This window comes from Haliaeetus albicilla, chromosome 14 (genome assembly GCF_947461875.1).
Source record: "Haliaeetus albicilla chromosome 14, bHalAlb1.1, whole genome shotgun sequence".
Taxonomy (NCBI): Eukaryota; Metazoa; Chordata; class Aves; order Accipitriformes; family Accipitridae; genus Haliaeetus; species Haliaeetus albicilla.
Genome location: NC_091496.1, coordinates 13,827,561 through 13,840,495, shown reverse-complemented (window position 1 = coordinate 13,840,495; position 12,935 = coordinate 13,827,561). Strand labels below are relative to the sequence as shown.

Here is a 12,935-nt window from a genome sequence, read left to right as displayed (position 1 = left end):
CTGGAGTTACACAAACACTCTCAAACTAGGCAGCCAAACAAACACTTTCACAGATGGAAGCTGTACCAGCACTTAGCATGAAAAATCTGGTTTTATAACAGATTTCATTATACCATACATACTACTACTAAGAATGCCTACTGATGTCAATGGAAACATGCCTTATCCTTGCAAATTACTCTGAAGAATAAACTCCCGGGCACTGCTCTCTAGTTCCTTCCCTTCCTCCGCAAGTATCCCAGTTTTGCAGTAAAGTCCCTTCCTTTTTTAAAGAGCAAAACACCTTTTCACACTCTCATCACTGTGCCTCTAGAACACTCACTCCAGGCTTTCATCTTCTCGCTTTGACTAAATCCTGCTCTATTCCTTGGGCACCTTTCAAAACCCTGGATGTGACTGCTTGTGGGACTGTAGTGTTCTGACTTCCCCACTCAGCACGGGAACGGGAGCCATGAAGCAAGGTGATGACATACATCATAATGGCTGTAACAGCAGTAGGGAAGGCTTTCCCAGAGCAGGTGATAGACTAGGTGAATGTTTACCCAAGGCACAGAACTCTACCCTGTCTTCCCATTGGAGTAACATCTCTCACAACACTCCCAGAGGCAAGTAAAGCTTCCTGAAAGCAGCCAGTTCCTGTGTTATCCACATGAGAACTGGCCAGTTTCTGAAAAATCATCTATTTTTAAACTAACCTTTGAACTCAGAAGCATAAAAATCTAAACTGCCATGCTCTTGTGATAGAGTTTTTTTTCTACTTGGCAAAACCCCTCTTCTATCTCCATTTTATAATTCTTCTGTTACAGCAGAAGGAGCTATAGACTCTGTACCTAAAACTTCAATGGTGGATAATGGTTTCATGATATAGAAACAGTATTAAATGATTTTAAATTATTTCAGAATCTACTTGTACAAGAAAATTCTCAAATATCAACTTTAAGAGGAAGAGGTTGTTGAGAATGAGGTGGGGGACAAGTGCTTGGACTGCAGAAAGAATACACTGTCCCCACAGGATAAGGTAAAGAGAACTAGAAGCAGGAAGCATCTCCCTTGCTATGCCAAAGGAATGTTACTGACTTGACAAAGAAAAGGGAGGCACTGTTTTCAACACAGTAAGAAAAGGAGCAAAGCACACATTAAAACCAGGTACTTCATCTCCCTTCAGGTTTGTTGCTTCTCACTGACCAGTGAAGAAAAGGGAGAAGAAAGCTGCTATAAATCATTGGTTACATTATGAGAAAAAACACTCAAAGCTAAATGCCAGGTATACAGACAGATGAAGATACATTACTTCAGGCCAGCAGTAGCTCAGCTGAATTGTATCCTGCAGAAAATCCATTCCAGGGTCTATTTTTCATTCACCTGTATTACGATCAATTTAGATCTATGTTTAATAGTCTTTGTGCAATGCTGTAACCTCTTTAAACAACCAATAATCAGTGGCCTAAAGCTGTTGCCTCTGCATAATTCTTGCCGATTTCCATGCCTTTGGGATATGTATATGTGAGGGTTAACTAATCAGAGCTGCTTTTGGCCTCAACTGCCAAGATCATTTCCATACAGAATGGTGGGTTGAAAACTTGCATCCGCTTCAGTGATGACTGTCCTACATAAACACTGATTGGGTCACGAAACCAGAGAAGCCATTCAGCTGCGTATATTTGAAACACCACTCTTATCTTTAATGTTGCCAGAATAACAAGATGATTGACTGGTCAGCGGTCGTCCTTCACTGGGAGAAACATTGTTTTATTACTGAGGCAATTCATTCTGTAAAGCCTTGCTGGAATCTGGAGTCCTTCCACAGGTTTCTAGCCTGAGAACTTCTAACCATGGTTTTAAGAGAATTTGTATTTAATAACCACTAGTAAATTTAAATGCTAGTTACTGTTCAAGGCAGGAAGAGATACAGCTATACATTTCAAGACTACTATTTTATATAAGCAGGATACATATTAAAATTATGTACCTCCACTTCCAATATTTCCTGACTTTGAGATTATCATCTTACATAGGGAGGAAAAGAAGGTTTGTGCATATTTTTCTTTGGTTTTAAACATAAAAAAACTCAAAGCCTCACCCAATCTGCTATCATAGCAGGTCATATTGACATAGCACGCTCAAAAACAAAGCTGGAGCCTTCAGACACATTACGTTAATGTTTCCGCTTGAGCAAACTGAGTAATTGGTAACAGCAACAGCCTTAACTTCTAGATAAACACGTCTGCAGAGGAGGAGAGAAACATACACCCTGACAATGAATTGTACAAATGTTTTCTAAAGCAGGAAACAGCAAGACTTGGGATTCCCGAGTTCAATTTGAAATGCATTAGAAGAATATTTCCAGTAATTGCAGGCACCTTTCCATGTACTCTCTATTCCTCCATGCTCCAGCTTCTTCTGCTCTTCTAGCTATCTCTCACCCATCATTTCTCAGCCTATCCTGCACTAATTAACATTTATACTGTACATTTACAAATATGCCACATACCCCTCTTACTTCGCCCCCCCCCCCCTCCCAACAGAGATACACAGAGAAAACTTTTCATTATATTTTTAACAGACATTCCCTGGCAATTTATTATATGTGACTGTCTAAGCCAACAAAGCAATGGGTCAAATTCAGCCTTGGATTACCTCCCACAAATTCACTGGAATAACACTGAGGATGAATTTGGCTCCAAGACTTTTGTTAGAGAAGCATTTGTTTGCACTCAGTCATTTACCAAACAAAATGAAAAAGTTGACTAGTAACATGGGGAGTACAATGGCACAAGCAAACATTTGAACCTGAAACAGATGAAAGAAGAAGATGCCAAGAGCAATAAACTCATAAGGAAACATGGATGCCTTTGACTAAGGCCAGACAGACATTTATTGGAAGCCAAGATTAGTAAGCCTTACCACTTATAGTTACGTGATCATCTTTGGAGGCACTCTGTGTTTCTTTTAACTGGATCTCTGAGCTCACATCCACTTTTCTTCCAGACAACTGTAAATAGGCTTTGAGAGAGGCAGGTACCTTGACTGTAATAGAGCCTGGTATAAATTTAAATGAAAGCTAGTTAGCTTAACATTGAGATCAAAGCATGAAACAGGCAATTTTTTAGCTAAGTTAAATCAAATCATCATTTGTTGTTGGTTTGGTTTTTTTTAAGAGCCTTCAGACACAGTAACCTCTTTTTTTTGTCTCTGAAAGACTAAATGAAGATATCTTAATTTATCATAAACAGAATACTGTATGTCACATGTGGAAAATGGTGTCACTATTTCCCTTGCAAACATGAAAACTAACATTGACATATACTGCTAGCAATGGTGCTTGGTAGAGGATCTTACTACAGGAATGATCAAGGGAAGCAAATCTAATAGACCTCACAAGTATTATAACTTCAGTTTCATCTTCTAGTTGCATATTTACACTCATGAGCAAGGATAGGGGATTGGATCTGATGATTAATCCAGCCACTGCATGGCATGTTATGAAAGAACTGCTCCTCTGGAACGATGAGATGCCACTTACATACTGTTAACGCTAGCAATTGTCTTTGCTTTACTGCACAGGGCCAGGTGTTCACACCCTTGAACAGATGCAGTCTCAAAAGTGACTAACCAGTTTAGACTATGTATCACTAAAATGTAAACTACTAGCAAAATGGCAGCTTTGGTGGCCCAAATAATTCTACCCTTGAGATTAAAAACAGAAATTCTGACTTCTGCTTCCCCTAAATATGTACTTCTATGCATCAGACTGAAGGCAGATGCTGGGCCCCCAACCTGCCCACATTAGTCATATTTGGAACTACTCAGTCACAATGTTTGGAAGCTGCGCTCAATGCATTAAAACAAAAACCTACCAAAATTCAGAATACGCTTTCTGTATACATGCTTCTTAGTTTTTGCCCAATCCAACATTCACTTTAGAAAAACATAACAAGTTTCTTTAAATACGTCCCAAAAGCTGAAGCAGAACATGCTTAGAAAACTGATGTTATAACAACTAAGTAACAGTCAGAAAGCAACCCTAGCTATGCAATTTAAATTCAGCAGAACCACTTGCCTGCATCAGTCCTGATGAACGAATAACTGTCAGTATAATTTAGGCCTAAATTTTGCTGGATACACAAAAGCCTTAGGATAAGAAAGGAAAAAGGTCTTCATCTTTGGGTCCTCCTTGGAGAGTTGCTCAGTGATGTGACTCATAAAATCCAACACACATACAGCTAATTCATCACGAATGGGACATTTTCTACACTGCAGCTGTCAGCAGTTACTCTGAATTTGCAGGGTAAATGGAAACAGAACTTCACCAACTTTGCCTTTACTAAACTGTGCTGCCAGAAGATATATCAGGCAATGTTTTGAAAATAACTTTAATTAGCTTTTTTAAAATACCTTCCTCTTTGCTATTAATTCAAAGAGACATTAACTTAGTAATAACTTCAAAAGGTAACTAAGAAATAATACAAAAATAAATTTCTTTGCACCAATGGAACCAGAAGAGCTTGTACAGAAGAAGGGCACGCAAGTGATTTCAATGCATTTTCTTCATTATTCCCATTCTGAGTAACTGCTAGGTTTTAACAGGGCACAGGCATTGTCTCACAGATGAGAGAAAGGTACCAAATACTATGTTCATTTGAAGCACCTGAAGTGCCTGACATGATGTTAAAGTCAAGTATAAAAATGCTGTAGTGGTTTTTTTTGCAAAAACTAGGACTAGCAAGATGTATTAAGGCTTTGTCATTTACAGTATCCTATCTTCTGAATGGCAAAACTATTAATCCAACTTTAGGGGTAAGCTTTTAACCAAGAAGTGAAATTCTATGGAGTAATCAGGAGAAAAAAAGGAAGAATGGTAGGGTAAGGCCCTCTCATCTTTGTTTTTCTGCCTTCTGATTTCAATAATGGGACACTTCACCCAGAAAAGGCAGGAAACAGAAATGTAAATGCATGTCAGTGGTCACTGTGCACATACATGTATGAGCATCATGGAGTAAACTCTGCTCAAGGCAAAGAAAGACTGTGATCCAAGTTAACTCTGCAGAATTCTGCTAGGTACCTTGCCAGGGAAAAAAGAAAGTATTGAAAAATACAAAAATTCTGTAATCCATTTTAAGTATCATTGCCACTTACAGAGTTTACTGTATTGTAAGTATTTATATACATCATCTAATAATGAGGTAAAAAAGAGTGTAGATAACCGACAATCACAAACTATTTTTTTCCAGACAGATAAACAAAAAAGACTCTTACACCCTTTTCTTTTACATCAGAACCTGCCACAAAAATATTTGTTTTAGTTTTCTAACCTTTCTGGGATTTCAGATCCACTTTTCTTAATTGACTGACATAAACATCTATTGTCCCATGATGTGTAGAAGCTTTTAGACTTCCATCAGATGAATCTAAAAAAAAAAGAAAAAAAGAACTTGCATATCGTTCACTCTTTTAAAATAAAAATTTGCTAGAATCTTTCTTTGTACTTTGAACTGATTTCGTCAGTTCTTCTGTATTTGAGAAGTATCTTATATTCATTTACTGAATGCCACACTTCTCTTCGGAAAAACAAGTTTCTGCACAAAACTTATCCCCCCAGTCCAGAATTATGGCATACACTGGTCCCAAGGCCATAGCCCTGCAGTTGTTACTGGACTTGCAGCATCTACAAGACCCCAACAACACTCCCCTCTTTCTAGAAGGACGAATTTATCTTCATGTGAAGATCAAGCACCAAATTTGAACACTAAGATCTATTTTAGTTTCCAAAAGAGTTAATTTGCTCAGACTCTGCACAGGGAGAACTTTACCCAAGAAAGCTACCCCACGCAATCAAGCAGCAGTTATGCATTGTAACATCTCATTACGCAGAACTGTGTATCAGGCTTTGAGAAGTCTGATTCACTACATCTGAATTTTAAATAAATGTTTGCGATAACCATTGCACTTTATATAGGAAAACAGCATTCGTTCTTTGACCTGGAATAGACAGGCCTACATTTTCTTCTATACCTTACTAGCTGAAATTTATGACAACAAAACTTTCTGAAGAAACATTTTTACAAATAGAAAGCCTTTAAGAAGCCTTAATTGTATACCTGAAAAGTAGTCTTTAATTACTTGCAATGTATTCCAGTTTTAAATACATAAATTTCCACAATATAACAGTGAAGTCCTAAAGAGTTAACTTTTGAACTACTGAACAGACCTATAGTTGATAAAAATTGCAAAGAAATTATGAAACAACTCTAGAGAAGCATAAAAAAAATTACATATATACATGAGCAAAAGGCAGTCAGTGAAACATCTTTTCAGATACAATGCTAGAATGAAAGAACAGGCAAGAAATCTTGAAATACTGATAGAGACTGTTTTTCTTAGTTTCTGGATGTGCATAGAAAAAGAAACACAGTCAAACTTTCAGAAGTAGCTAAAATAACAAAATCAAAGCTGAATGAAACTTCCCATTTTAAAAAGAAAAACATTAATGAAAGAATGAACTTGATTAACCATAACAAGGACATCTAGCATTAATGCCTTAGGCTTGCCATACAGTTTTAGCTTTAAATAAACTCAGCTGGAGCTTTTCTGATCCCAGATCTCAAGCACAGATGTTGAAGATCAGTGTACTACATACAACAGTAAAAACATGGAAAGGGATTATTATCCCACAGCTAAAACCAATTTCTTTGTAAGGAAAAGTAATTAAAAAAGAAGTAGCCAATCCATATTTAGTCAGCTGAGAAACTGAGACCATCTTTGGCTAACAAGAAAACAGTGACAACTAGAATTGGATGTGAATGTTTCTGCCATCTCAATAGATTTTGTTAAAGAAATTGTTTCAAATCTGGAAAAAATTAATGCTTTGTTAATTGAAATTAGTGAACTGGAAAAAAGGTTTTGCTTGTGTAAGCGACAATGAAACATTTTACTGATGATTTTTTAAAAGGTTGTTTATTATAGTTAAAAGTTAAAGTCATTTGAAAATTTCATATGAATCAACCTTTTTTATGAACATTTTTAGTAGTGATAGCTTGACATTTTCATGTGAAAGCTATTTTTACAGATATTCCAAATCAAATTTATTAACAGCCAATCACTGAGTCTCCACATAATCTTGACAGATATTTTGTTGGCAACAGATACAGGAAATATCCAGCCTCTGACTCTTCTGCTTTAAACAAAACATGCAATTAGTTCCCTTATCTGCACTAGGAAGAAAGAAGAGTCTCCTGTGATAGGACCCTCTCCAGCGAGAGCAAGTGCTAACAGTCTGTACACCACCAGCAGCTGGTGGTGCTTTACAGGGACCAATGTTTATTCAGTGAATCCTTCCTCTTGCCACTCTTCAAGTACAAAAGCAGCTCTTGTGACATTCTTCACAGTGGAACGATGTCTTCTGAAAATCTAGTAGCCCCACTGCAAGACTGAATAAAGTATTCTTTTCTAGATTTTCAATTAATATATATTAAAAAAAAAACCCCAAACTTCTCATTTTGTCAGAGACTGCGTTCTGTTTGCAGAAGGCATAACCATAAAGGATGCAGAAAGAGGGCAGTAGGCATAGGTTCACCAAAGCACAGATTTACCTAGAAAGTAAAAAAACCAACCAAACAAACCCCCCCAAAACCCACCAAACAAAGAACAGCCAACCTCAATGGAAAGTAGAAAGCTTTTCCGTTGGAGAAGACCATTTTGGGAGGATGACTTGCCAAATTTTGACTCCCAGAGTACAACACTGAATAGAAAGTTTCATACAGCAGAAGAAATTACAGCAAAGTTTCAAAAGCACTGAGAACCTTGGCAGCATTAACCAAACACTAAAGCTGACATTGCAATACCTGTTTAGCTTTGATCTATGGAGATAACATGAAATATATTTTATGGAAACAAATGAATATGATTTATGGAAAGAATTTTATGGATATGATATTAAACACAAATGCTTAGATACAAATAAGAATGTCAAGAGACTTAAAGTTGTTCATCACTTCTGCAAAGTCTATTAAAGATACTGTTTAAGTTTTGTGTCTGTAACTAAAAAAAACAAGGGGGAAAAACAGAAAATGGATTAAAAACAGCAAAGATGAGGTTATATAACAAAAAAGGCCCAAATTTAAATAAATAAATAAATATTTCAACAAGAAAAATTACCCTATACTAACACAATCTGGTAGGACGAAATACATAACTGCAATAATAATGGAAACAATATATATTTTACAGTTATGACAGAACAAAGCTAAGGCAATTTATTTTTAAATATACACTCAGTGTTAGCTGAGATCAATGTGAATAACTGAAGGTAAAAACAAGAAAAAAGTGCATACTTTGAATTCAGAGTTTGCTAAGGACTGACAGCTCAAGGGGAAATACAAGGGTGAATTTTTCTACTGGAAATGGAACAGATGGTCACTCTTGAGCAACTTCAGCTATTTAAGAATTTACCAGTACAGGAAAAAAAAAAAGAAAAAAAAGGCAGTGAAGCAAGATGTCCTTGACAAAGTTTTTGTTAAGCTTTATGAAAAATAAGTACAGCTTGAAGAGTAAGACCTAAGTCACATAACTTGAGAAAGACTATACAATTCAAGATCACCGAAAGGCCCACAAAGGTGACAAAACTGAAACATCATTTGCAACATTTAGTATAAATGGAGGAAAAAGAGATAAAGCCATATACTGAAAAAAGGATTAAACACAAGCGATCTTTCCTTAAATCTAAGCAAAACCATACTTACTTTTCCTAATAGCACATAATAACTGGCAGTGCTCATATTAAAATCAGTAACAAAGCTGATTTCAATAGGAAAACACAAAATATTATTATGATTTGGTTAAAGATAGGAGAAAGTATAAGATTCCAACATATCTGAAGTATGAGGAAGATTTAATTCCTACTTAACTGGCTATCTAGTATCGTCTGTTGATAAAGACTGATGAATTTTCTTGCTTTAGTTCATTGTTCTAAAACCATCACACGAAAAATATTATGAGAAACTGAAATGTATACATTAAATTTGATTCTATGATTCTATTCTATGATTCTAAATAGACTAATTGCACATACCACTAAAAAAATCATTAGCAGTCCTTACTACAGTCACCATCTAGACCTAGCAAAACAAATGATCTAACACAGAAAGCAAAGAAATCTCTCATGAAAAAAACAATTCCTTTGCTAACAAAATTGTCCAGATTACCCTTTTACCTCTAAATGAGGTATTTCCTACCTAGATTTTAAAGTTATATTTATTGGTTTTAAAGGCCACAGTTTCTTTTGGGTAACTTATTCTGTTCCAAAAAAAAAAAAAAATCATTACATGCCTGAACCTGCATCATAATACAATGTGCCAAGTACAACTTCACCTTGATAAGCCTCTGACCTACTCTAGATCAAATGGGATCTTCCACTTCAAATATCTATCCACGCTATCCATATCTATGCATCTTCTTCAACAGACTATGTCATACTGTGTTTACCATCTCTGCAAACCAATTAGCTATAGGTCTCTACTATTTTAAATGTTTAAGAGACTAATTGGGTGGAAGCAACTTCTGAAGAGATATGTGCATCTAGTCAGGAACATGATTGCCAATAATATGAAATCCCCACAAAACCTCCTCTGGAAGCTTCAATAAATTATGTAAAACTGCTCAACTGTGAGCCTCGAGTTTGAGACCAGTAATTAGCAGTGAACTCCAGGGTCAATACTGGACCTAGTCCCGTTTAACATCTTCATTAGTGATCTGGATGATTGAGCAGAGTGCAGCCTCACCAATTTGCTGATGACACAAAACTAGGAGAAGTGGCTGATACACCAGAAGGGCATGCTGCCATCCAGAGGGACCTTGACAGGCTGGAGAAATGGGCTTGCAGGAGGCCCATGAACTTCAACAAGGAGAAGTGCAAAATCCTGCACCTGGGAAATAACAATCCCAGGCACCAGTACATGCTGGGGGCAGCCCAGCTGGAAAGCAGCTTGGCAGAAAAGGACCTGGGGGTCCTGGTGGACACCAGCTTGAACACGAGCCGGTGATGTGCCCATGATGCAAAGAAGGTGAACAATGTCCAGGCTGCATTAGACAAACTGTTGCCAGCAGGTCAAGGAAGGTAATCCTTTCCCTTTATTCAGCACTGGTGAGGCCACACCTGGAGTACTGTGTCCATTTCTGGGCTCCCCAGTACAGGAGAGACATGGACTTACCGGAGAGTTTCCAATGAAAGGCACAAAGACAATTAAGGGACTAGAACATCTCTCCTATGATGAAAAGGTGAGACAGCTGGGATTGCTCAGACTAGAGAAGGGCAGGTTCAAGGGAATCTTACCAAGGTATATGTATATTGGTGTATTTAGAGGTTGTGGAGTCTCCCTCCTTAGAGATATTCAAAAGCAGAATAATGTTGATAACACAGTGATGTTTTAGGGTGTTTTTTGGGGGTTTGGTTTTTTTTGAGATAAGAACAGTTTAATAACTAAAAAACCCCCCAAACGACAATAATAATAATACAAATACAATAACAACAATTGTAATGAAAAGGAATATAACAAAAAAGGGAAATTAGACCCAAGAAAATACAAGTGAAGCACAATGCAATTGCTCACCACCAACTGACCGATGCCCGAGCAGCGATCCGCCCCTCGCAGCCAACTCCCCCAGTTTATATACTGAGCATGATGTTCTATGGTATGGAATATCCCTTGGCTAGTTCAGGCCAGCTGTCCAGCCATGCTCCCTCCTAGCTCCCCGTACACCTGCTTGCTGGCAGAGCATGGGAAACTGAAAAATCCTTAACTTAGGATAAGCACTACTTAGAAACAACTAAAACATCAGTGTGTTATCAACATTATTCTCACACTAAATCCAAAAACACACTGTACCTGCTACTGGGAAGAAAATTAACTCTGTCCCAGCCAAAACCAGGACCTATATTTAAGGAGAATGCTGACCTACTCAGGAAAAAACCCTCAAACTACAGAATGGCTTCTTAAGTTGGCAATGGTATTTTATCCCAACAGGAAAAGCACTTTGAGTTTTGCATTAGATTTAATACATAAATAAATAGTATTCTGCAAGACTGAATACATCCCTGTATTTTAATATGCATAAGACATGTAGTTCTTTGATATCACAGCTTCTTCTTTCCAGGAAGGACAAATACTCAAGTCTAGCTTTGAATAAATAAGTCTAGATTCAGACTTTCAGATTTGTTCTCTTGATTTAAATCCATGGAAATTAAATCTTCATTAGCCAGATTTCTGTAGATTAACTTTGGCATAACTGGGAAATGTATGTTTGCAATATAATGAAGAAACCTGATATTTTTAAGACACTGCATTTCTTAGTATGTACCTAATGTATACTAAATAAGAGCAAGAATACTTAAGGAGATGTAAAAGATCACTTCGGATTCAGTTATCAAGAGCGTCCAGTGCACCCAAACCAGTCATGGAAGGAAACCATTTTTCAGAAAAATCAATTATTTTTCCATTTGTGGCATCTTATGAAAGACTTTCAGACATCATATCTGTAGGAAAATATTGCCTGTTAGAAGTTATTAGAACTGGATCATACTTGGATGTCTAGTTATATTTCTACTGTCTGGAATGTAGACTGGTTAGCTCTATATTGGAACAAAAGTATCCATTTGTGGATGAAATGGGTGGTGTAGTCCTTCATTTTTCTCCTACAAACAAATAGGTATTGACAACTGTAGCAAAATACACATTCTACAAGTATAAAAAAGGTATCTTATCAAGATTTGAAAAAATATTGCTCCAAATACAATATAAACTTAAGTACTACTGTAACAACATTCAGAATCTTCAGCGCCATGATACAAGATGCTATAAAACATACGTGATGTAAAATCACCAAAATTGTTTACTGCTAATAGAAAATGTACAGAAGTAAAAAAAGCTTATTCTTTTCAGCTGCAAGAAAAACCCTATTGTTCTCAGGCAGCAGCTACTTTTTCTGTATGCTCCAGTTTTTAGAAGTAGTTTCTTCAGGACATAAACTCTGTCCAGAATACTATGTAATCTACATTCAAAAGGACACAAAGAGAGGGAAAGGGAAAATGGAAACAAAGAATGATAAAACCCAATTAGTAACTCATCAGATATTAACTCATAGTGGACTTTTTTTTTTTTAAACTTTCATTTTTCATAGCCTGACACCTGAGGGATAGGAAAAAGCAGCTAATTCTAACCTGCCTGGAGAGCAGCACCCTTAATATAGGATGGTGTGGAAGACAGCATGGGAACAGTGGGGAAAAAAAAATTATAGGTCTGTCATCAGCAGAACACAGAAGAAGGTCAAGTTCTGAAATACAAGGTTGGAAGATGAAGGACACTTAAAATGAAAGCCAGATCATTAACTTACTTGAAGCGGATGGCAGACTAGATAAATAGAACTAATTCCTATTAAGAGACAAGTGTGTCCATGGATACTTCTTTTTAAAAAAAGTACTTAAGAGCTGTACTTTAAAGGCATTTATTGTACTTCATAACAGAATTCAGAAATGAGGTTTTTAATTTAAAAATTCCCTAGATCACATGTTCAAAACTGAATCCTCAAGACAAAATTTACAGATGTAGCATTACTTCTAAACTGTTTATTGTTTTATTTTTCAGTTATCCAAAACTGTCTTAAATACCATAATTGTTTTCCATAATGGATTCCCTTCTTAAAATAAAACTTTGGTGTTTTCTCTCAGTACTAGGGAATTGCCTTATGATGACACTCTCATCACACAGCAAGTCACTGAAGCCTTTAGGTCATCTAGTGTGGGTTACTGAATTTAGCACAGTAAGGCAAACGGACACTGACATATTTTTAAAAAAAATAAATTATGAGCTTCTTGAATCTCAATATACAGTTTTCCTTGCCAGAATAAGTCCCTGCTGCCCATAACCTGGTTACGGTTGTTTCTT

General features: G+C 36.7%; 1 protein-coding gene across 2 annotated transcripts in view; it reads right to left on the bottom strand.

Annotated features, from left to right (window-relative positions):
• Positions 1 to 12,935, bottom strand: part of FAM185A (family with sequence similarity 185 member A) — a 48,014-nt gene that overhangs the window by 7,302 nt on the left and 27,777 nt on the right. For both annotated transcript variants that reach the window (XM_069801773.1, XM_069801774.1), the window contains 2 exons: positions 5,313 to 5,408; positions 2,905 to 3,039 (listed from right to left, as the gene is read on the bottom strand). In XM_069801773.1, coding sequence (XP_069657874.1) covers positions 2,905 to 3,039; positions 5,313 to 5,408 — 231 coding nt within the window. The remainder of the gene's footprint in view (positions 1 to 2,904; positions 3,040 to 5,312; positions 5,409 to 12,935) is intronic.